Source organism: Schistocerca piceifrons, chromosome 4 (genome assembly GCF_021461385.2).
Source record: "Schistocerca piceifrons isolate TAMUIC-IGC-003096 chromosome 4, iqSchPice1.1, whole genome shotgun sequence".
Taxonomy (NCBI): domain Eukaryota; kingdom Metazoa; phylum Arthropoda; class Insecta; order Orthoptera; family Acrididae; genus Schistocerca; species Schistocerca piceifrons.
The window spans coordinates 517034732-517061315 of NC_060141.1; the positions used below are offsets into that span (position 1 = coordinate 517034732).

General features: G+C 40.8%; 1 protein-coding gene across 1 annotated transcript in view; it reads right to left on the bottom strand.

Annotated features, from left to right (window-relative positions):
- Positions 1–16480: 16480 nt before the first annotated feature.
- The window catches only part of LOC124795966 (trypsin-1-like), a 43912-nt gene continuing 33808 nt past the window's right edge, over positions 16481–26584 (bottom strand). Inside the window, exons 5-6 of the mRNA XM_047260048.1 lie at positions 22665–22814; positions 16481–16633 (exon numbers count right to left, since the gene is read on the bottom strand). Of these exons, the coding sequence (XP_047116004.1) occupies positions 16481–16633; positions 22665–22814 (303 nt within the window). The remainder of the gene's footprint in view (positions 16634–22664; positions 22815–26584) is intronic.

Genomic DNA, 26584 nt, shown 5'->3' on the forward strand with positions numbered 1-26584 from the left:
TTAACGTGAGTAAAGTTGTAATATTCTGTTGGATGTGATCCTTTTGCTAAAGAGAATTTAATGGGCAGTGCCAGTGGTTTGAGCAGCTACTCCGTTCAATAGTCAGGAACGAAACCATCCTTTTGCTGTAGCATTTCCATTTCGTAGCAGTGTCAGTGTATTGTGAGAAGTTGAGAAGTGTCGCCTGCTAATAACGAAATGAGCTGAATTACGCTACTATTGTCATTATTTCAATATTTTGGTATAGTGGAATTGCTTTTGCAGCGAGCTGGCGACCGTGAGTTTCTTTCAGTTAACTGTACATATTAATGAACAGGAAATCAGAACAACTAAGAACTGAAATTTCGAATCGACCATTGAATAATATTCCATTTAACCGAGATTTTATTTATCGTCATTAGTAGAAAAATGGGTAATAATATCAGATGTGCACTATTCCATAGTGTACGGGTCTTTAGGAATACGTGTCATTACAAAGTGTAGTACGGGAGTGGAGGTGTTATAAGACACGTGCGTCCAATATACTCACAACAGTAAAACGAACCAAACTATAAGTTTCCAGAATGAGATTTTCACTCTGCAGCGGAGTGTGCGCTGATATGAAACTTCCTGGCAGATTAAAACTGGGTGCCGGACCGAGACTCGAAATCGGGACCTTTGCCTTTCGCGGGCAGGTGCTCTACCGTCTGAGCTACCCAAGCACGACTAACGCCCCTTCCGCACAGCTTCAATTCTGTCAGTACCTCGTCTCCCACCTTCCAAACTTAACAAAACCCCATCTGAGGACCTTGCAGAACTAGTCGGGGAGACTATGAACTGACAGAATTGAAGCTGTGGGGACGGGCCGTGAATTCTTGGGTAGCTCAGATGGTAGACCACTTGCCCGCGAAAGGCCAAGGTCCCGAGTTCGAATCTCGGTCAATCACACGGCTTTAACGTGCCAGGAAGTTTCAAATTATAAGTTGCTATGTTGCCATCCTTTATACACTATCTTGGGCTGCTTCAGTGAGGCGACTGAAACTCATCAACATGGAACACTGCGCACCCTAGACAAGGGACACATACGGTTGTGCCCCAACGCAGCAGTACAATGTGAAAAGCCACAGTCCTCACAGTATCCACATCTTCAAACTGCTCCAATTCGTTCAGACTTCACAATTGCACATCCCTATGTTAAGAGATTTTGTGTCAAGTAAATGTTTCACTTCTTGCTAAAAAATTCACAGCTTATTGGTAAAACTACTCACACGGTGTAGTTCAAAAATCCGGCGCCTACCAGGAAAGAATTCCACAGCTAGGAACTGAGTGTGTATTAATATTATGTGCCTAGAAGAAAAAATGGTTCAAATGGCTCTGAGCACTATGGGACTTAACAGCTGTGCTCATCGGTCCCCTAGAACTTAGAACTATTTAAACCTAACTAACCTAAGGACGTCACACATATCCATGCCCGAGGCAGGATTCGAACCTGCGACCGTAGCAGACACGCGGTTCCGAACTGAGCTCCTAGAGCCGCTCGCCCACCGCGGCCGGCGTGCCTAGAAAACTCTAGGTGTTATACACTGTTGGAAAGCCTATGTCAATTATTTTCTTTTTGCAAGAATCTCAATGCATCTGTACTACTCAACTTAGGTGCAATAAATTCTTAGAAATGTCACTTTATTGGATATTAACGAGATGTTAACTTCCCTGACGGTTTCATTTCTTTTCTCGGCAAGGAGTTCTCTTATTTTATCAGTGACAAGAATATTGCAGTCATCTGCAAACGGAATTCCTTCCTCATGACTAACGCTATTCGGAAGTTAATTGATGTGTATCAAGAACAGCACTCGTTATAACATGCTACCCTCAGGGGTTTGTATATTAACGTTCTAGCTGAGTACCTGCAGTTGCCAGGGTATTTATTTATTGCATTTATATTAGTCTAGAGGACTTGCTTCGTGATGCGACGGACGAAGAAACAGGATTCGACAGAGAAGAGATAGGGAATCCACTATTAAATCAGAATTTAAAAGAGCTTTGGACGAGTTACAGATCACGTAATGCGGAAGGGGCAGATGACATTCCATCGAAATTTCTAAAACGTTTCGATGAAGTGGCGACAAAACGACTATTCACGTTATTGTGTAGAAGGTATGAGTCGGCGACATACCATCAGACGTTCAGAGAAACATCATCCACGCAATTTCGAAAACACTAAGAGCCGACAATTACAAGAATTATCGCGTAATCAGCTTAACAGCTCAAGCATCCAAACTGCTAACAAGAATCATACACAGAAGAATGGAAAAGAAAACCGAAGATTTGGGAGATTTTTCAGTTTGACTCTATGAAAGATAAAGGCACCAGAGAGGCAGTCCTTACGTTGGACTTGATAGTGGAGGCAAGATTGAAGAAAAATCAAAAAACAATCATAGGTTATGGCGACCTGGACTTCGCGCCCAGTGTTCAGTCTATACAACGAAGAAGCAATGACGGAAATAAAAGAGAGGATCAAGAGTGGGATTCAAATTCAATGGTAAGATTTGATAGTGACATTTTCATCCTGGGCGAAAGTGAAGAAGAGTTACAGGATCTGTTGAACGGAATGAACAGTCCAATGAATACAGAATATGGACTGAGAGTAAATCGAAGGAACAGGTAAGTAATGAGAAGTTGCAGAAATGACGACAGTGAGATACTTAACATCAGAAAGGGGATCATGAAATTCTGCTACACTGGCAGCAAAATGAACCAGGACGGAAGGAGGAAGGAGAATATAAAAAGCAAACTAGCACTGACAGAAAGGTCACTCCTGGCCATGAGAAGTCTACTAGTATCAAGTATAGGATTAATTTGAGTAAAACATTTCTGAGAATGTGGAGCACAGAGTTGTATGGTTTTGAAATATGAACTGTGGGAAACAGGAACAGAATAGAAGCATTTGAGATTTGGTAGTGTAGACGAATGCTGAAAATGTCGAAGGAGTTTCTCTGCCGAACAGGCAAGGAAAGGAATACATGGAAAACAATTACCGGAAGAAGAGACAGGATGATAGGGCATTTGTTAAGCCATCAGAGAATAACCCTCATAGTACTAGAGGGAAATGTAGAGAGTAAAGCTATAGCGGAAAACAGAGATTGGAATAAGCCAGCAAATAATTGACAACGTAGGTTGCAACTGCTACTCTGGAATGAAAAATGTCCCACACGAGAGTAATTCGTGGCAGGCTGCTTCAAACCAGTCAGAAGGCTGATGACAGAAAAAAAGCGGTCTCCTCCTACCCCCACTTTCTTCACGTCTCCTCCTTCCCCTTTCTCTATCCACATGCTACTACCCCACTCTCTCTGTCCATCTGCTGCCTGTCTCTCTGTCCACTTCCCACTCTGTCCATCTCTTCCATCCCCTTATTTCCGTCTTCCCCTTCTAACTCCATCTCTTTCTGCCCCATCTATTTCCTTCTCACCTTCTCTATCTCCTTCTCCCTCTGTCCATCTGCCCCCTCTCTCTGTCCTCCTCCTCCTCTTCTCCTTCCTCCATTTCCTCCTCTTCCTCTTTCTGTCCATTTCCCCTTCCCCATTTCTCTGTACATCTCCTCTTTATCTCTCTTTCAGTCCATCTCCTCTCCCATCTCTTCTCCTTTCCTTTCTCAGTCTTTCACCTCCTCTCCTCTTTCTCTGTTCGTTTCCCCTCCTCCTCTCCACTTTCTCTGTTCATTTCCCCTCCTCTTGAGTCTGTACACCTCCTCTTCCCTCACAGCTGCGTCCATCTCCTCCTTTCCCCTCTCTGTCTGTCCATCTTTTCCTTCCCTTTCTCTCTCCACGTTCTCACGCCTACCCTAACGGGAGACTGTTGGTTGTTATCCCCACATTATTTCTTTACACATAGTAATATGTGTACCAAGTTTGCTTGAAATCTATCCACGGGTTTAAAAGGAGCTTTTTACCCATGGCTTTGCCGGCATACGCACATGTGATAAATATTTCGCATATGCTTCATGCTTTTCATCCCAATATCTACATTTACAGGTTGATTTTTTCCATCAAATACAAACTGTAGGGACTGATCGATGAGAGGATACGGAACAAAAGATGGTCTAATGTACTTATGTCCAGAACTGTAAGGTTTCCATGGCAGAAACAATTTATTCAACCATACTTTGTTACAGAGACTGCTGTCTAATACGCTCTGGACCATCCAGCCACAGTTACAGTATGTAGCATTTCCTTTTAGAGGGTGGTATTGTTCCTCATAAGTCATGCCCTAGCACCCTCTTCTGTCATAATAATTACTAAGTGGGTTGTATGCGATTAACTTCTCTTGCTGACTCACATTGCAGAGGATGGAATACAGTCTTGCACACAATGGTTCCGTATTCTAACCGAGATCTTGCTGACATGGTGTTTACGTACCAGAAATTAAGCGGCAACGGGCGGTAGGCAGCAAGGTTGTATCAGGAGACATATCCCCGCCGACAACAACTACAGCATTCATTATTTGCTACAGTGTTTCGCCGTTTGTCTGAGACAGGGTTGTTTCAGGAAGCAGGAAATCATGAAGGATGTACGAGAAATGCTCGGACGCCAGAGTTGGAGGAACATCCGTTAAACACTGTGGGAAATGACCACAGTGTCAGTACCAGGCAGTTGACCCGCCAGTACAGGGGTAAGCCAGACGGTCGTGTGAAACACTCTCCATGACAAATGTTACCACCCTTACCATTTACAGCGTGTTCAAGGCTTACTAGTATAGATTTTCCACATCGAGAATAGCATTGTCACTGGTTTCTTCACCAGGAAATCACAATTCCGGATTTGTGTCAGGCATCCTATTCACAGATGAAGCCACCTTTAAGCGGAGTGATATCTTCAACTTTCATAGTAGTCTTCTGTGGGATAACAGGCAGGACAGCCATGGTATGGTGACAGCGAATCATCAGCATCTGTGCAGTCGGAATGTGCGGGCCGGGATAATTGGCGATCGTATTTTGGAGCCAGTGTTCCTTACACGTTACTTAACAGGCCGGAACTATCGGCGTTTCTTGCGAGTGACTTTGCTCCCCTGCTGGATTAGGTGCCATTGATAATTCGAACGGTTATGTGGCGGCTACATTTGATGTTGTTCCATCGCACTTCGGCGTTAACGTCCGACTGGAGCAGCATATTCATGCTGACTTTGACACTTTCGGATGCAGCCTAGCCGATGTGAACGTGAGAGACAGAACATGCTAATGCGCGGAAGCACATACGTTCAGGCACATGGAAACCATTTTCAGCACATGCTGTAACTGTGGCTGCGTGGTACAGTGCGTATTAGACCGCAGTCTCAATAATAATGTATAACTGAATAAACAGTCTCTACCGTGGAAACCATTCATTTGCGGAAATTAGTTCATTAATCGTTTTTTGTTCCGTATTCTCTCATCGATCAATTCCTAGAATCTGTACAGGGTGGAAAAATTACCCTCTATTCCATCAGTATCTCTAGCGAATTTCACCTTGTCTGAAGAAAAACAAGCAGTTTCGAACTATAATGTATGTCTTATTGTGTTAAGCTTTTAATGTAGCGTTATATCTCTCAATCCGTTTTTTGTTGTTCCTTGGAACCATTAGATAGGCCACCTGCAACCAATACTCGCTTAAAGGTTCCAGTACCTGAGAGAGTCGCTCAATAATATACCCTGAACAACAGAATTAAAGGATCACTTTTTCGAAGCCTCATTATTGCCTCCCATTGCGAAGCATAGGTTTGAAATTTGTCTCAAAGGTGCCTACAACTTTCCTCTGTAATGGTGCTAAAGCATGGAGATCTGTGATGCCACTCTTGGGCTCGGTGACACTTCAGACACCAGGGTGTCGACGTGTGCGAAAAAAGACCACAGTGGTAGGCAAGCCCCACCCAAGCAACGGGGTTGCCTGATCCTCAGGCCCTACAGCATCTGCCAGGCTGAATTGGTGTCAAAATTTCTGGAGCTACATTTCTAATGCGCTCAGCAAAGGTGAGTAGGTGTCACTAAGGGTATGGATCACATTCAATCGTGATGCAGCTCCACAGTGTCCTTAGAGAACGGTTGAAACCTCCGAGGGTAACAAAGGTGTGTCAAAGGTTGTCAAGAACATCTTTCTGTTGCTCATCGCACTTTCGTCTTCGACCGCGAAATGTGTGAGAATCAACGACATAGAAAAAGAAGTAGTTTCAATGATGCCCTTTTGTGTCTCCACCTGAGTCCTTTCAACGTCGATTCTGAGTGGCAGTGTGTCTGAAATGATTTACTCGAACGCCTATAAGACAACCGCGTGATTTCAACACTGGGTGTCGGCATTATAACCTCAGTCACAGAGGCATTAAAAGAAAAGATGAAATTTGAATAGGGGGTGCTGTGGCGACTTTAGTACATTGTGGCACGCCGACAGTGGTTTTGGGCAAAAGGTAGTGAAATTTGGTGTCAATGTGACGTGATTAACCCATCTTACTCCTCAATGCTATCCTGACGAGGAACCCACCCCATTGCACCCCTTCAGATTTTGTGGTAAGATGGCCCAGAGGATAGCCCGTCAAAAACTGAATACAGATCAAGCATGAAAACGGAAAGAAGGCGTACTGAATTACGAGAATAAAGCAAAATAAAAAGAGTGAATGGTCCAAGCTTACCAAGTGTAAAATTTAGGACAGTGTAACAGACAGGGCGTCGTGGTCATCGTACTGAAATGCGACAGCGGAGAGCCGGTTTCGAAATATCCCTTCATGCCACTGTTTTCACAATTTTATGAACTATCCATTCGATCATTGAAATGTTTCTTCTCTTTCTGTAGCCTTGGAAGCTGTCATGCCACACATTGGTTATAAAATATGAGTCATGTGGTATGAATACATTACCGTCGCAAGTAAATGTGATGAATAGTGAGAGAAGGCTAGATACCATATAAACGTGTCACAGAAATGAAAACAACGAATAAACGGATGTGAACTATGTTACAACAAAGGAATTCAAGAATCAAAACTTACGAAACGGATCGCTACTTCAAAAACGTTAAAAACCCATGTTTTGATAGAGCACAGAGAAACTGTATGATTTTGAAATTGTTGCATTCATTTGTTGCAGGTTATGTGACAAACTATTACGTTTTCATTATTTCCTTGGGAGTGATCACATACACATTTGCACAAACACCTCAAAAGGACAAAGAGTCATATCTCACTCACTCACGAGGCGTACAAATTAGGTACTATATACTATCCCTAATGCAGGTGGAGGATTCGCTTGATTTGTCGCCTTGACATCAGAGGTTTGCGCTTCCCATTCGAAAGCCCATTTCTTTCGGCTGCTAACAGAGTAGTTCTGCAAAATCAATGTTCATTATAAATCCCTTCCTTACATATGACTGTTGCAAACTGACGTCACACCACGGCACAAAATAATTTGAATACAGCAAACAGTGCCCAAAGAAAAGGTACGAGGGAGCTGTGAAGACGATTCTCCCGATTTGCAGTCTAACCGTGACCACTTTACCCCGAACCGTCGGTTCTTTTGTTCCCTCAATGTTGCACTTTTTGTTCTTTGACTGTTTCTATTTTGCTTTTTTTTACAGTTCAGTACACCTTCTTCCTGTTTTCATGATTTATATGTGTTTAGTTTTTGACGTGCTGTCCACTGAGCCTTTTACCACTAAATTTAAAGGGAGAGGAGGCGGGGGAGGGAAGTGCGATGGGGAGTTTTCCTTGTGAGCTGTAGCCCTTTTTTCCCTTGTGTTCCTTGTAGTTCGAAGCATCGCCTAGCCCGAAGGTAAGATTGCAGGGCGCTGTAGGCATCTGTAAGTTAAAGTTCATACTTATGGGAGGAAGTCAAGGGTTTCGAAAACGTCATATCTTAGATTTGTTACACAGTATGTAGTGCAAAACACAACCTCATGTCTAACAACAACAAAAATTAGAAAATGGCGCAAACTGCTACAGGCAGTTTTTTGTGTGTACCGTTCATGAGATTCTACAATCAGTCAGTAGAAAGACGCACCGACTAAAAAGAATCATGTGTTCTTATGAACAAGATTTTTAGTGAGAAGTGTACAAATTTGCAACAGTATGACTGTCATGCACGGACACACAATTACTAAATGATCATTCGTCAATATTCATGGTGCCACAGATGATAACAGTGAACATTTATTGTTCCAGCGATCTCTTGGAAATTTCCGTGACAGTTGATTTTGTTAGAGAATAGAATAAAATATTTAGTGTCGCAAATTGTCAACTTTTCTACTAGTAATCCTCTATCTTCTATTACATGTTGATGACGACCGAACCATAGGACTGCATCAAAAGAACCCTTAATAGATTTCAATATTTTCATGTCATCAATGTTTCTGATTACGTGGGTAGCCACAGAGAACAGCTTGTGGATTTGCGGGACAGACTACCTTACTAAGAGACGAATTTGCTATGATGTTTCTCGCAGGCAACAGATTAGTAAAAGTTGTGTTCCAGCCCTGACCGAGGACTCTTATAATGATCGGTTACATATCGAGATAGTACGGGAATGGGAGGAAAAAAGACTGCAGGTCCCCACAGCTCGGCATGGAGGTGTCAATAAAGCCATCTGCAAGGCGTAAACAATTCGACACGGTTAGTCAGTCAACGAAAGAGTGACATCGACGCTTCTGTTTGTGAGAGAGAATGAGCTCAGCATAAAAGCGCAAGGCAAGAGCACACCGAGCAAACATAAAGAAGGTGCACTAGATAGGATGCAATATCTCCTGTCAGGGACCTGATGGTTCAGTTATGGTACTGAAGCAAATCCCTGAATTAAATGTAGCAGAACTAGAGACCGCTGGCCACTCGTAATAAATTGGACCGATCCACTCATTACGAATGACGTCATATGGCAAAGCCTCTCCTCCTTTCAGTAAATTACCTGACCAGCTACACTAGCGGCACTCTATCTGTAGGATCAACGCCCTACGTGTTGTTTGCATTTGGTTCTCTGATTACTGTATTGTAACATCTTGCGTTAAATTGTTCGAGTATTATCACACTTGCCGGTCATACTCTCACTGCCTGTCATAACTACAGCAGCTCTGTGAACATGAAGCTGGATTCCAGGACTAGAAACTGTCACTGATGGGTAGTCCGTGGATCAACTAACACCATTCCAGTTCCTGACATAAGCCGCTGTGATACTCTGGCATCATACAGACTAGAGGGCCCACCAAACTGGTCATCCAGACTCAGCGAACATCAAGACATCAGACTTCACGTCACCCGAAACTATGGTCCACCTGACGGGGCAATACAAGGAGGGACCAGAGAGGGACTGAGCTCTCCCTGTCAACTTTGCAGTGGATCTGCCACCCAGGTAGCGCCTACGGATCGGCGTGGGTGCAACCTGCCAGGCGAAGAGTCGCACGCCTATGCTACAGGTCGACGCAGCGACCAATTGAGAGCCTGTAGTCTGCCACTAATGACAGCAGATTCCACTATGACCGACACAAAAACTGGCTGTCGCTGAAGCCACAGCTCCAGAGATGTATATTGAACAATAAAATGAGTATCCACTAATCTGGTTTTATTTGCATCAAACGACGTTTTACAGGTCTTCAGGCCACATATCCTGAAAAACAGTACTACTTTATAGTTCGGATATGGGTTGACTGTTACAAACTGGATACCAGAAGCAGTCGACCCCAACATCACTGTACACTTGGTGGAAATAAGTGTTGGACAAGCCTAAGAAGGACTTCAGCCCTGAAAGTTGTTATGACCCAACACACCAACAGAGGCGACAGAGGCTTGTCAGCAACCAGCGTTTGCATTAGGCCCTTAGGATGAATCAGAAAAAAGCACTGTCACTTGTTCATAGAAAATTATATTTTTGCCATATCCAGAATAGGACTGGAAAGTAACTTTTAGACCGCCAAGTGAATCAGTATATTTGTTTCAGTGTAAGAGAGTCACGAGAGGTATCTCCTTCCCACACATTCTAGAATTTGTGGTTTGACAGGTCACGTAAAATCCAGATGCGGATAGGGTCATGTTCAGGGAAGCAGAGAACGGAGCATTGGGCATTTTCTTAACAGAAATTCCCCCAACTCTTTCACGGCCAATGCGTATGGGATACCCTGGTGATTTAGCTGCAGGATCCATTTGCAATCAGTACACAATACAACAAAAAATCACTATGACCAGAGATTATATTTGTCTGGTAAAGAATGTTTATATTGTTTGAAGGCACAATGTCGCCAGCCATAATACTACAATCGAGCATAAGACTCAGGAATGTACATTCAGGAAACGGATCAAGCACACCAAGAAAATAAGGCGTTAAGCACCAGAAGGAATGTCCCATCTATGAGACAGCATTCCCTGTAAAAACAGCATTGTGAGAGCACACACAAAGATGGATTGTTGCTTGATGGCTTGAGTAAATAATAAAAAGTGTAGATTTCAAGTGGAAACAGAGATGCATGTAATCGGTTGTGAGCCTGGACTTTGTGAGCAAGAGGAGACTGAACACTCCAAGATACAGACTGCATGCACTACAAGATAATAATATAAATTCTGTAGGCACTACACAGCTCGAATAAGGGAGGAAATACAAATTTTCGTGAGCAAATGCAAGTGTTTCCAACTGTGGGACAAGTATTTTCTGCAGTAGTTTGATTAGACTTTCTGGTTACGTATCATACTAAAATCGATCTTTGCAACAAACAGTTGAACACAACAAGCATTTGTTATCAATGGGTACATCAGTTTCTGATGTTTCTATGTGAAAGGCACACCCATTTCTAAGGTAATGCTAAACAAACTGTATACAAGGCTATTAAAGCTTGTTTCACATAACAGAGTACTGACAAGCTCATGTACATTAATTTGGGTTAGAGCAGATGTACTGTCGCAAGTTTTATGTCTGGCAAAACTATTATCAAATAATGACATTCTGAACAAGAGGTATTCTTTTATGCAAAGGATTATAGCACATGTAAGGAACATAAATGATCAAGTTGCGGTGCCAATAAATTTGCACAGCCATTGATTAGATTACTGAAGAAAGGTGTTACATCAGAATGTCAAACAACATTTCAAAATATAAAGGAGACACAGAAATCAGATCCTGTATTGCTTTTCCTTGATTTTACGAAAGCATTTGTACTATCATGTGATGCAAATAACAATGCCTTATGTACCATTTCGAGCCAAAACGTATATGGAAAGGATTATCCAGCAACATATGCACGATGTCAGCTGAATAGGGCTGAGCACAACAGTTCTACAGCGAAAAGAGAGGTGTTTCAATGTACAGTATTTTGTGTTTCTGCTGTTAGCTACATGGTCGTAAATTTAAATTAGTTTTCTATCATGAATTCTTGAAGGGGTTATTGGGACTGCAGACCCTTCATGTTAACAGACAGGATCGGCACTGAGGTGATTTTTGATACGAAGTAGTTTACAAGCCTGAAATTCAGCAAACAAAAGTGGAAACACTTAGTAGAAAAATCATAGTGTTACACGTACATAGGTTGGTCTGACAGAGTGAAGGAAGGCACAAGCAGCCGACAAAAAATGCCAGTTCTACAGGGAGTAGCCACACTTTCTAATGCATGAATGTTTACTGTGTAGGTCAATAAAATGTAGAACACATGTCTTCATTTCTGCAGCACTCCAAAGCAAAATGTTATGAAAGCCATTTGACCATGTGCTGTTGGGACATGGATGTAAAATAGCGACTGATAGATGAATTACAGAAATATTTCGGTGAAAAGCACATGGTGATGTGGAAAAGCATATCAGAAACAGCATCCCACGTACTCAATGTTTACAGTTCAGTCACCACAGAATACAGCTCCATATGTTTCTAGAATCAGAAATACCATTTCAGATGATAGGAATTGGCATATTAGGAATATTTAATAGACGTTTAGTGATGAGTAAATGTGTACTAATTATGATTGACCATAAGTGGCCAGCCTATGCTATGGACTGGCGCAGAAACCTTCAGGCAGCCTTTAGGCTTCCACTGATGACAGCGGATTCCATTACAGCCTATGCAGAAACTGGTTGTTGCTGAGGCTACAGCTACAAGATGTATAGTGAGCAATAAAACTAGCAATAACTAATAACGCCCCACAGATCGACAGACCATCTATCCTATCAAAATAGTAGTGCTTTCCTACCCAGAGTGGATGACTTGTACAGAGCTAATAAGCAGTCTCACTCTTGGAAGCGTTTTATGTTATTGGCAACTTCAATAGTTCAGTCACATTATGCCGGCCACAGTGGCTGAGCGGTTCTAGCCACTTCCGTCCGGAACCACGCGACTTCTATGGTCGCAGGTTCGAAGCCTGCCTCGGTCGTGGATGTGTGCGATGTCCTTAGTTTAGTTAGGTTTAAGTAGTTCTAAATTCTAGGGGACTGATGACATCAGATGTTAAGTCTCATAGTGCTCAGAGCCATTTGAACCATTTTCAGTCACATTACTCAACTGTTGTTTTATATAATACTTTGTACAAAGCGTTTATGTAACTACGCACAATTATCAGCTGCTATAAACGGACTACGTCAAGGTCTATTTAATAAAAAGTTAGTTAAGCGGAACTTACATGCCTGAGTCGAAATATTCCAATAAATTGTGGAAGTAGTGGCTAATGTGATATCCCTTTACTTACTTTTTGAATATTAGGAAATTTTTAATTTCTTGCTTGATGATTACCTGAAAACTGTTGTAGACTGTTGCAACATATTATGATATTCTATTCTGAATCACGAAAGGGATGTACAGTCGACATGAAAATTACTTTTACTTCTAGTTTTAGGGCAGTGTATTGCACAACGTATCCTAAATTAACTTTTGTCAGAAGAGTATCCCGTACTGTAGCAGTGAGTATGCAGAATACACTAGGAATCTTGTATGCAGGGCAATATAATGAGAGGTATTTGTAAATGTAAGGCATGCAGAACTGAGCTTTCTAGTTAACTCATGCATATTCCGGTACCATCTCAGTTTATTATTCATATGAATCCACAAGAAAGTCACACACGGAGCATCATCTATTCACTACTCATAGATTTCTACTACTTGTACCTGAAAGACATTTTTAATCGTCTGAAATAGCATAATAGGATGCTTTGTAAAATCAGTGATTAAACTGTTGGCTATGAATCATTTGTATTCATATTATTCTCATGGCTGAGATTGGTATGGGTGTGTTTCGGTCATTTAACCCTTTCGCTGCTACAAATGTGCTCTCTCCAATCCCTGTCGAGGGCGGCTTTTGATACGGCTATATCTCTTGCCAAATCTCATTCTGGCGGACATGAAAGATTTATCACCCGGTTTTTCGAAAATTATCAGGTGAAAAACTTTATTTTTGCACATATTATAGTATGATACCTTCTCTCAACAAAGAACTAAATTTATTTCTTTTATTCTTGATACAAACTGCGCTGTATCAAAGGAAGTGAAACATTGCACGAAATTTTAAAGAGTTTAAAGAGGTGAATATCCATTGCATAAGCTTTAGGTATGGTCGATTTTAGTTGATACACTGTAGAGAGTGATGTAGATGTCGATGTAGATGTAGATAAGATATCTAAATTTTACGTAAAGTCGAAATCAGAACAATACCTCATTTCGTTCTCGATCTGTTGGGTTTTATATCAGACGGACGATCGCGTGCGACACTGCCAGTTATATCCATGTAGACTTGTCGACTGCTATGAAATACTTATCATTCGGTTTTGAGAACCGTTGCACATCGTGAATCATGTAGTCATAAAAATCGTCAAATCTCATAAACGATTCAAGAATCCAAAGGAAGTTTCCTGCAAATGATAGCACGCAATCAGGGGTCTATGTTTTGAGACAAATACTCTAACTTTGTTATCCACCGAGATATGGAAGTAACTTGTCCACAACTGTGAGAGGTCAGTGTCTCAGAACGCATGCAGGTGTTCATAGCAGTAAAGGAAAACCCAAGTGGCCAACGTATACAGCCCAACAGCGCCTTGGGTAGGGTATAGTAAGTCATGTGTGCATGTCTACAGCAGGATCAGCACTTAACACCGCTACACATCATATTTAATGCGACATCACTGTAGATTTAATCTTTTCCCGGTCTTGTAGTCTGCTAATGTTACCCTGTATTTTGTAGTGTTAGGATAAGAGTTCACCCATACAAGGGGATAGCGTGTAATGACGTCCCATTTAGCTTCCCTTACACATTTTTTTAATCTACACAATCAAAGGCCTTGGCAAGATCATAGAAACTATCAAAGGGTAATTTTTCTTGTTTAGTTTTATTATAACTGAGTTCTTGAGCTTGTATATTGCTTGCTCAGTACAGAATGTTTTACAGAAATCAAAACGAGTTGTTGTTATAATATTATTTGCAGAAAAATAGCCAATATTTTTAACCTATTTTTTCAAATATTTTTAGGAACATAGGGAGGGAATGGTTTTTAATTATAGATTAGAACGTTATTAACACCTTTATAAACGGGTGTTACTACTGTAAACGTCATTTTAAGCAGTTATGCGTAGTTGCTTTCTCCATTTACTTCCTTCCACAATGAAGAGGCTCCAAGGAGAGATAGCCATGAAACAAATGTTATTTACCTACCACAGTCGTTAAATCCAGCATGAGATTTTCACTCTGCAGCGGAGTGTGCGCTGATATGAAACTTCTTGGCAGACTAAAACTGTGTGCCGGACCAAGACTCGAACTCGGGACCTTTGCCTTCCGCGGGCAAGTACTCTACCAAGTGAGCCACCCAAGCATGAGTCATGACCCATCCTCACAGCTTTAATTCTACCGCTACCTCGGTTCCTACCTTCCAAACTTAACAGAAGCTCTCCTGCGAGGATAAGGAGAGCTTCTGTTAAGTTTGGAAGGTAGGAGGCGAGGTACTGGCAAAATTAAGGCTGTGAGGACGGAGCGTGAGTCGTGCTTGGGTAGCTCAGTTGGTAGAGCACTTGCCCGCGAAAGGCAAAGGTCCCGAGTTCGAGTCTCAGTCCGGCACACAGTATTAATCTGCCAGGAAGTTTCACAGTGATTAAATATCTCGTTTAGGTTTAATCTATCAAACATTCTTGGGAAGTAAGGCAAAACACGATGCATATCAAGGACTATGTGCTAAATCAGTAATGTGGAGAACACCCTGTAAAAGAGTATGGCAGCGATAAATGGGGACCTAAGGGAAGGGATAAAGAAGAAGCAGCATGTCCAAAAACTAGAGACAAAGGAAAAGTAGCTTGGTAGGCGATGGCGTTGTGCCTTAAAGGCAAGATTTTGGTTCATACCATGGTCCAGGGGAGAGTTTCAGTCTGTGAGAAAGTTGGAAAACAGTGCATCCCGCTGCAAAGAGAGAGATTGATTCTAGTGTAACGTAGTTTTAGTGTTATTAGCTAATTTACGAAGGAGCGTTGGATACTCAACTACATCTGTAACTATATCTATAGGTAGTAGTTATATGAATGCATGTATGATTTTAAGTTGTATTTCTTTTATGTCTATCACGAAGATAAAAGCAAGCAGCTGTGTTTCCTGTTGTTGATGCTGTTGTTGTTTTTCCTAATACCACTGCAAAATGATATCTGGATAAAGAACAACTGACAATTTTCTGTCCTAAGCGTTACACGAAATGTATGTGTGAAGAATCACCATGTTTGTTTTGCACAGATAGTGTCATCAGCGGTTTATATTTCAGCCCTTATTAGTTCTTCACACTATGGACAGTGCCATTTCGTATCACACATCCAAGCAAAATACTTCTTCTCATAACTAAGAGTTTATATTCGTGAAAGCATAAGACGTTCACAATAAAGAGATCTGAAATTTCTATGGTGTTACATATGTGCCGATATTGTTAAACTAACATCATCTGAAGACGCTTTCACTCAACTACAATCGACGTATGTGCCTTGCTAAGTTCACAATGCCATTCTAAAAGCACAAGTATGCAAACTGTGAAATATAATAAGAATAACTTCTAAATATTAACTACAATAAGTTTTAGAATCTTGTTATTGAACTAAATTAGGCCCATGAAATTTTAACCTCTTTTACCCGTCGAACAGCGGTATTTAAATGGTACACAGCACTGCAGTCAGATAGCACTCGTTACTGGCATGAAGATAACGTTGATTGGCGTGATAAGAAATCAGAGAAAAATGAACTATTACGCATCACAGATATCGCCAGATTTCATATACAGCTTGTACTTAAGGCTGAATAAAAAAGAAAAAAAATCCGTTCGATTGAAGAGCTACGCTCTACGCAGTCTTAGTTTATGTACAGAACTATCCACTGTCATTTAGTGAAATAGTTTCATAGCTTCGTAATGCACATATATTTCATAATCACATAGTGAAATGTGTGTGTGTGAGTGTGTGCAACTCTCCGATTTCATCATGTGATTGCAAAATATGTGCTGCATTAGGAAACTACAGAGTGTATATCAAATTTTAACCACATTCACGGTGTTGCATGATTTATTTAGTGGTGGGAATTCTTTAAGCTCTCCCTGTCTTCTCTTTGATCCAGTCGACGTAGTACGAAACTTCAACGTACACGCCAGGAGATCCTTTGGTAACACAGGGTTTCCTGGACCACGAGACTATACCGATCTGAGTTCCGTTCACTAACAAGGGTCCTCCTCCATCTCCCTGAAAAAGGAGAAATATGAGTTAATCAAACATGCTACAAGTTAAATGCTACATTAGACATAATTCAGAGGATCCATTTCAACGATTTCATGTCTCGCACACACAGAGCATCCACAAAATACGGAGAAATTCGTAATTTTAGTTACCTTGCAGGATACTTCCAACCGAATACATGTCACAGAAACTAGAACATGATTAAAGAGACATATTATTGACTTAAATGCGTTATTTCAGGATAGAAAATATCCACTGAACAAAAAATTTTTGAATACTGAAGAAGTAACTGTGAAGTTTATTTTTATCCTTACTTGACTTCGTTGTTACTGACCATGGGGCAGCATAGCCTGCGATAGATCTTCAAAGAAAATCGACTGTATGACGAACTTTGAATGGCAGAGGAAAACCGAATCACAATAGTAGTACCAGCATTTAAACCCCTTAAATCCGGCTGTGACTCCAGTACGTCGTGAAGCGTACTCAACAATTTTTGCTTCTTGTTAACAAAAGACACAGTTCAGGTCCTAATAAATTATTAATTTTTTACTTTGGCAATCGGTTTCGGTGTGTATGGCTATCTTCAGAAATGAGGCTCAGATGGCGAGATAAGCCAGTATACAGAGCTTCTGTGAGTAACAGCTAGTGCCTGACGCAAACTCACAGATTCCAGGTACAAGCTGGAATTCACAGTACAACGGCTGCGTGTATCGGCTCATTTCGCCACCTGAGTCTCTGGTCTGAAGATGGCCATACAGATCGAAACAAGTTGCCGGAATTAAAAATAACTAATTTATTTGTATCCGCATTGGTTGTGTGTGTGAGTGTGTGCATATGTGCGTGTGCGTGTGTGTGTGTGTGTGTGTGTGTGTGTGTGTGTGTGTGTGTGTGTGTGTGTGTGTTTATGTCTGTGTGTGTCTTAACATTGTATCTTACTCTCGCGGTGGTTTCTAAATAACGTAAAAGTTATTGATTTCTGCCTCGTTTATTCGCTCATTACCTGATGTTGTGTTGACAGCTATTAATACTTTCTGCAACACACACAGCTGCACACTCCTAAGAAGGTATCGATGAGCTGGTATCATTATAGACCATAGGTTATACTATAAATGCGGCAAACTACAGCTTGTAAGTTCAAAACTTTATGAGTCTATATGTATTATTAAATTTGTTAATATGTCGTAGGTACATCTCCACTTGTTGACTAAGAGTACCAGCAATTTTAATATCATAGGAAAACTAAAAAAAACGGAAAATGAAATATCTTGTTCGAGAAGTAATAGGATTAGAGAAGTAATAGGATTTAGATAAGTAATAGGCATGAAGAAAAACCTTTTTGTCCAGAAAACAATAGGATAGTGGTATACCACAAGCGCATTTGGTTAATAAGTGATGGAATCAATACGATCAAGCAGTAAGTGGCCAGCTGAGTTTCCAGACCCATTGATACAGAATTTAAACATAGCATTTACAGCGAACATGGGCCAGGTTTTCATTCTACAATGCTCGAGTAAAAGTGATAAGCGAAAACATGGTATACAATAGGAACTAATGTGTTATATGAGATGAATGTTTGAAATTAATTGGAAATAGGTCTAAAAGCAAGGAACGAAAATAGATTTAGCGAATTGTATGGGAAAAAGAGTAAGAAATTATTTTAATTATGTCAACGGACACGAATTGTGTAAGCCACAGGAGGAAGAGACATACAAATAAATAAATATTTCAGTCTAAGTATAAGAATCAAATACTACAAGTACGAAAGGGAAGAAAATAGTATGAACTGCGTAGGAACGCAATCGTAAAGAAACGACAAGTAGCGAAAGTGGGCGTACAGTGGTGGAAATTTAGCGACGACAAATCTGATGCGGTTTTGGAAAAGTCTGTTTCGAATGTCAGTGAACAGTTTACCTCATCAACACTATCCTGGTGTAGTTACGAGGATTTATCCTTTATACAACTTTAGTGGCTTGTGGGTCAATACTGGCGCGTTTTAGATCAGCCCTCTGCGGAAATCACATTATGAACAGTTTGCTGTTATTACATCTCAGGCAACTTGCACTCATTGAACGGTAAAAGCTGCTTATTTTCAAATGTGCACAAAATGTTTTTCTCAGGTCCTAATGTTTTTTTTAACACAAACATCGAATGCTACTTTTGATACTTCTGTGTGCATGAGGCAAAAATAGCTTGGTGTAGACACATTCTAAAATAGATTAAAACAAAAAATGGTCAATAGTGATTGAATAAAAGCAATTTTTTGCTTGTGTATAAATTAGTAGCGGGAAGTTATTATTCCTTTCAAAAATTTGTGGCTGTAGAACCACATGTAGTAAACTACTTCAACTAACTTACGATTTAGCTTCTTTAAGACTGAGTAATTGGGAGGCCGCTGCAACATAAAGAAACTTGGCATGACTACCAGGAACCAGAACCAGTGATCCGACACTCTTACCTCCTGACTAGGAATGTGGCCGTCAATGAACACTCTGCAGGCGAATGTGCCTCCTCTATTCAGAGCAAGTGACAGTCTACAGCGAGATGAAAGAAGTCAGAGAAATTAACATGGAATGAAAACAACTACCACTTCACATGCACATTTACAAGTACATGTCAAGAAGACACTTAGCTGGAACTATGATTACAGTTTTTTATTCGATATACTCTGGAATAGAATTGGATAGTTCTATAACGTCTGTTCATATGAAGAAATTAATCATGTTTGCATATTTGCGTTAGGTGCACTTTACGGAGCTTTACAATCTTTATTTCTTTTTTGGCAGTCATGCACAACTGCATTTTTAGAATCTTTACAACCTTTATTTCTTTTTTGGCAGCCACAAAGCATTCCTTTTTCGTATCTGGAAATGACCTAAACTGAATACTGTAGATACTATAAGGTTGGAGGTGAATAGAAAATCCCCACGATTACTCACTTACCATTCCCCCTTCACATTTATTGGCATTTTCTTTTTCCTTATAGGTGTTGTGTGCTGAGATTAATTGTTCCGTGTAGATAATTTTGATAACAGTAACCACGTGACATTACGTGACGGATGAAAAACATGTTTATTTAGCTATACAATCAACTGCTGTCAAAAACTTCGACAAGCTGATAGTACTTTCGTTCTACGCATGGACCATTTTCTGGAACTGGTCAGAATACTCTATTTTCCATTTTGTTTTCTGACGCATCACGTACCACTGCCTTAATATTAAGACAATATGCAAGCTTCAGTGATATATTTCGCTAGTAACAATACTGATGCTGGTCTATTTATTTTAATGCTGAGGCAGCTATATGTAATGCAATGTTTTTCTAGATTGTCGCACAGATGACAAAATGGTAGATATCGAAATAGACGACAGAGGGATAGAGAAACAATTAAAATCGCTCAAAACAGGAAAGGCCTCTGGACCTGATGGGATACCAGTTCGATTTTACACAGAGTACGCGGAGGAACTTGCCCCCCTTCTTGCAGCGGTGTACCGTAGGTCTCTAGAAGAGCGTAGCGTTCCAAAGGATTGGAAAAGGGCACAGGTCATCCCCGTTTTCAAGAAGGGACGTCGAACAGATGTGCAGAACTATAGACCTATATATCTAACGTCGATTAGTTGTAGAATTTTGGAACACGTATTAAGTTCGAGTATAATGACTTTTCTGGAGACTATAAATCTACTCTGTAGGAATCAGCATGGGTTTCGAAATAGACGGTCATGTGAAACCCAGCTCGCGCTATTCGTCCACGAGACTCAGAGGGCCATAGACACGGGTTCACAGGTAGATGTCATGTTTCTTGACTTCCGCAAGGCGTTCGATACAGTTCCCCACAGTCGTTTAATGAACAAAGTAAGAGTATATGGACTATTAGACCAATTGCGTGATTGGATTGAGGAGTTCCTAGATAACAGAAAGCAGCATGTCATTCTCAATGGAGAGAAGTCTTCCGAAGTATGATTTCAGGTGTGCCGCAGGGGAGTGTCATAGGACCGTTGCTATTCACAATATACATAAATGACCTGGTGGATGACATCGGAAGTTCACTGAGGCTTTTTGCAGATGATACTGTGGTGTATCGAGAGGTTGTAACAACGGAAAATTGTGCTGAAATGCAGGAGGATCTGCAGCGAATTGACGCATGGTGCAGGGAATGGCAATTGAATCTCAATGTAGACAAGTGTAATGTGCTGCGAATACATAGGAAGATAGATCCCTTATCATTTAGCTACAAAATAGCAGGTCAGCAACTGGAAGCAGTTAATTCCATAAATTATCTGAGAGTACACATTAGGAGTGATTTAAAATGGAATGATCATATAAAGTTGATCGTCGGTAAAGCAGATGCCAGACTGAGATTCATTGGAAGACTCCTAAGGAAATGCAATCCGAACACAAAGGAAGTAGGTTACAGTACGCTTGTTCGCCCACTGCTTGAATACTGCTCAGCAGTTTGGGATCCGTACCGGATAGGGTTGATAGAAGAGATACAGAAGATCCAACGGAGAGCAGCGCGCTTCGTTACAGGATCATTTAGTAATCGCGCAGCCGGTCGCTGGTGGCCGAGCGGTTCTGGCGCTACAGTCTGGAACCGCGCGACCGCTACGGTCGCAGGTTCGAATCCTGCCTCGGGCATGGATGTGTGTGTTGTCCTTAGGTTAGTTAGGTTTAAGTAGTTCTAAGTTCTAGGGGACTTATGACCTCAGCAGTTGAGTCCCATAGTGCTCAGAGCCATTTGAACCAAGTAATCGCGAAAGCATTACGGAGATGATAGATAAACTCCAGTGGAAGACTGTAGGAGAAACGCTCAGTAGCTCGGTATGGCCTTTGTTAAAGTTTCGAGAACATACCTTCACCGAAGAGTCAAGCAGTATATTGCTCCCTCCTACGTATATCTCGCGAAGAGACCATGAGGATAAAATCAGAGAGATTAGAGCCCACACAGAGGCATACCGACAATCCTTCTTTCCACGAACAATACGAGACTGGAATAGAAGAGAGAACCGATAGAGGTACTCAAGGTACCCTCCACCACACACCGTCAGGTCGCTTGCGGAGTATGGATGTAGATGTAGAACAGAACGTAAAATGCTATAACAAATTTTTTGACCAGTGCCCGAAGTGATGCATGCGTAGACCATAACTAGTAACGACTTAATGAAGTTTTTGGCAGCCGCTGATGGTGTAGCTACATATACATGAAACAAATTGTAACTGTGTAGCACCACCTTTCGAAAATATTTTGCTTCCATCGGGATCCACAGCCTCTGTGTGTTTACTTTATGAACACTGTGTTATTAGCTAATTTCGGCCATGAATCATTATCAATCTCGTTTGCTATTTCATGTATTACATATCGTGTTTATCACATTCCTTTACAAAATAATGTGAGTAGCCCGATGTGTAATACATGACACAGCAAATGTGCTTGATAATGGCTCACGGCCGAAATTAGATAATAGCACGCCTTTAACAAAGCATTATGCAGCTTACAACGGACATCGAATTCTTTCATTCATTTCAAAAATATGCTTCGTGACTCATATTCCATGAATTTCACTGACAAAACTACCTAGTACAGCGAAAGAAGACAATTTCCCGTTCCTCTGCAATGCAAGTATCATGTTAAACACTGTCTCATACCGCTCTGTACATAAATCGATTTTTCACGGCCGCTTCAACTTGTAATGCTCGTACAACTAAAATTCGAAATCCATATAGGCTGTTGATAATCGTAAAGCAGTGAAGAAAGTAAACTCTTCTGACTGATTCTGTTGTTTCATTTTCTCTCATATTCTTTTTACGACTCGATGTTACCACGCTTCTGCTGTAACCATATTTAGGAGTTTCGTGGTGTTAAGACATGCACGGACATCAGAGCAGTCCTGAAGAATGTACCAGCTGAGTAGTCGAAACGTCAGGTTCTTGAAAGAGTAGAAGAGTAAAATGACGTGACCTAATCAATAACAACTTATTTTTATGGAAAACAGCCACACTAAATTCTGTAGACGTATATGTAAACAGAAGAATGTAACTCACGCTACATTGCCCCCTGCCTCCTTCAGGCATGCCGGCGCAGATGTCCTCCTCCAGGACCTGGTACTCGTAGCCTGCGTACGCCTCCTGGCAGTCCGCATCAGACCACACCGGGATGTCAGCCTTCCGCAGTGTTTCAGCTGAAGATTCGGACTGGAACAATAACACATTCCAGTTTCACAACAGTTTATCGAAACGAATGACATTCGTAAACTTCATAACTCGAAAACATTACGCAAGCTATCGTAGAACTAAAAATAAAATTTTATATCTTCGAAATGATTTTGACGTATCATTTGTCCATTAACAATACGTTAGTCAGTTAATTCCATATTACGTGGGATATTAATCCAATTCACATCTCAATGATGTGGAATGTGTCGGATTACACGTTATCTGCACAGAATTTGGCTGTGAGAATTGCGAAATGTTAGACATTTACACTTTATAAAGCACTCACTTTGCTCAAGTGTTACTGCAGAAAACAAGATTTCAGTCCGTCACACTGCTCATGCTACTAGCAGAATAATCATATATTTAAAAATAAAGGTAAAACTAATTACTATTTACACTTAACCTGAAGAATGTGGACGAATTTATCTTCTGTGAATTGCGAGAGCCCTCAAGAAATGGCTACAAGGTGAATGTGGATGAAGATCAATATCTTTCTTTGATCGCAATTTTTGTCATTAATTCTTCCATTCTGTGTGGTAAGTGACTCATTGAAGAATGATAGCTTTATTATTTCTCTGGGTGGCATTTGCGTGCCTATATTCTGTTCCCCATTAAATAATGAAATAACTTAAATGAACGACAAATCTTCTCTCCACGACATCTGAAATCAGAGGATGACTTTTCTATGTTTAGTATGAACACAAATTTTTGATACATGCAGCATCTAGACTGACTAGAAATTACTTAAGTTTTGAAAGTACCATACTATAAGGTGTCATGTGGGAACTACTTCCTTTTTGTCCCATTTCGGGGAGCAGCACACACAGTTATATCTGGATGACGCAAACAGAGGCTGCGCTGGCATAAGCTTGGTGATCTATGAGTGGGAAGAACTGAAAAGTGCGTACATGAGAGTGTCAAGAGAAACAATTAGGAAGTTCTTCAAGCTCCCGTCGGAATTCTGCAAGCTGAAGAGTATAGTAAGGTGTAGGACAGGTGGAGTGACACCTGACAGTCGACTGGGTGGAGCAATGTTGCCAATCTAGGATATAATATATAGTGCAAAATAAAATAATTGATACTGAGTCTTATAACAAGGTCTATGCTAAAATTATAAAGTGGGGGGGGGCCAAATTTTCCAGACAGAGCACTACCAGTAGTGGGCAGAAAACTGAAAGGACACACGATAGAGACTGTTCTATAAGCAGTTAGATATGAAGCAAGTGAATGAATATCAAGAGCTCAGGTGGAAAGCCAGTCCTAAGCAAACAAGGGAAAGCTGGAAGGTGGAAGGAGTGTACAGAGGGTCCATGCAAGACAGATGAAGTCAGTATTATAGAAATAGAAGAAGACGTAGTTGAAGATAATATGGAAGATATTATACTGCGAGAAGACCTAAGTCGAAACAAGGCCCGGGTGTACATAATATTCCATCAGAATTACTGATGGCCTTCAGAGAGCCAGCCACGACAAAAATTTTCCATCTCGTGTGAAAGATGTGTGAGACAGGCGAATTACCTTCAGACTTCAAGAAGAATATAATAATCAAAATTCCAAAGAAAGCAAATGCTGTCAGATGTGAATATTACAGAGCTATCGAATTAATGCGATGGTTACAATATCGTAGCACAAATTTCTAACGGAAAAATAGGAAAACTGGTAAACTCCGACCGCGGAAAATGTCAGTTTGGATTCCGGAGGAATGTAGGAACACGGGAGGCAATACTGACCATACGACTTCTCTTCGAAGTTTATACCAATATGAATCAGGATCCTCCTACCCATCCTCTTCCTTTTATTAGTAGAGAAAATGTGTGGGCCTTGACATTCTGGTTCTGTATGCTGTAGTGAGAGGAAGAAAGAATCATCGAGTGGCTGCAGCAGATTTATCCCACCCACAAAATTTCGGCAAACATTCGTACAGTTTAGGATGTTAGATTCTTGGACATAACTGAGTGCGGCTAAAATTCTATAATTTTATGAGATCATTGCATGTTTTGCAAAATACCAGTAAAATATTGGTCCTCTACACGAACTGCGCGTGACATCGTGTTACCCTACCAATTTCAACTAAACGGGTACACAAAACACTTACCGTCAGGAGAGAATCGCTGTGAGGGCAAATACAATCCACCTACAAAAGCGATGGGGTGAGGGTGAAACAGTATTGTAGCCTACTACGTGTGAGTGTCCAGATTTTAATCATCCAGTATTTGACATGAGAGCGCTTATGACTTGCAAAAAACTTCACACGTAATTTGAAATTCTTACGAAACTTTATTTTCTGCTGACACCTCCACAAAATGATGAAAGTGGAATAGTTTTTCTATGTTCATGCAGTAAAAAAGGTGCATCACGCACATTACATAATGTACCTGCAAAATTATATCACTGTGTGAAACACAATACGATGACGTCCTGATCACTGAACTGCGTGGGAAAATTGTTGCATCACGTATGACGTTTTAATTTACTGCTTCCATGCTATTAATTCTGTTGGCAACAAATTTCGCAGAATTTTATCCACACGTCCAGTAATAAATTTACATTCTGCAGTGGAGAGTGCGCTGATACGAAACTTCCACGTAGATTAAAACTGTGTGCCGGACGGATACTCCAACTAGGGACCTTTGTTCTTCGTGGAAAGGAAGGAAGGAAGGAGATAAGTTAGTGACGGAAATTCAGTTGTGAGGACGGGTCGTGAGTCGTGTTCGGGTAGCTCAGTTGGTAGGACACTTGCCCACAAGCGGCGATGGTCTCGAGTTCAAGCCTCGGCCCAACACACAGATTTAAGCTGCCAGGAAGGTGCAGTATCCACATATGCCGCTGACTGTACCTACAAGATATATAGCTCAGGAGAATGACGTCATAAGTATTGAGCTGTTGAAAGGAAGCAGCAGGGCGAAATTCGCTAGAGATACAGGTGAAATATATGTGGAAATACGTCTTAAATATATCAAATATATGTTACATATACGTGACATGCGAGTTTAGGGGCAAGACCACGTGTAAAAAATTCCTTCTAAACTCCTGGATCGATTTACACCAAACTTTTACGTATGTATTGTGTACAATCTCAACAGAAATTCTGTCGCGGTTAGAACAGGTGACCACCAATTGGGGTGGGTTTGACAACATTGAGAGAGAAGGGGTGGGAAGGGATGGACAGATGTTGGTTACTACAGTTGATTATTTTTTAAAAAAAAATACGCTGATATTGTGCAATAATTTGTTTCCTCAGCGAATTACTTACAACAATTTCGCTATTCCTGAGACTTCAAATGATGATCAGATACCACAAACGATATTTAAACAAATAAACTTCTACGTAACCGTTACATCACTACTGTGTGACGCCTTAGTGTATATTTTAAAACGGGTGTATCGTTCTACTAGCAGAAATATTATAGTAAGCTAAAAAAGTATTGGGCATTTCCTGTAAATCCTCCACCTCCCACTGCTGTTTACAATTTTGCCTTGTTTTCACTAAAGACAACATATTTCTATTTTAAGATACATGTAAATTCCGTATTTTCAAATGTTAAACAGTTTCTGCAATGCATTACTTAATAACAAATACTTTACTGCTTGTGCCTTTGGAAGCACACTGACAAATGATGACATCCATCCATTGCTATTTACTGCTATTTTGTACAACTGAGGAGAGACTGAATCTATCTGAACCACTCTGCCAGGTCCCTATCTATGTGTAACCATCTCCAGCACAATGTACCTAGTAAGTGGCTGAA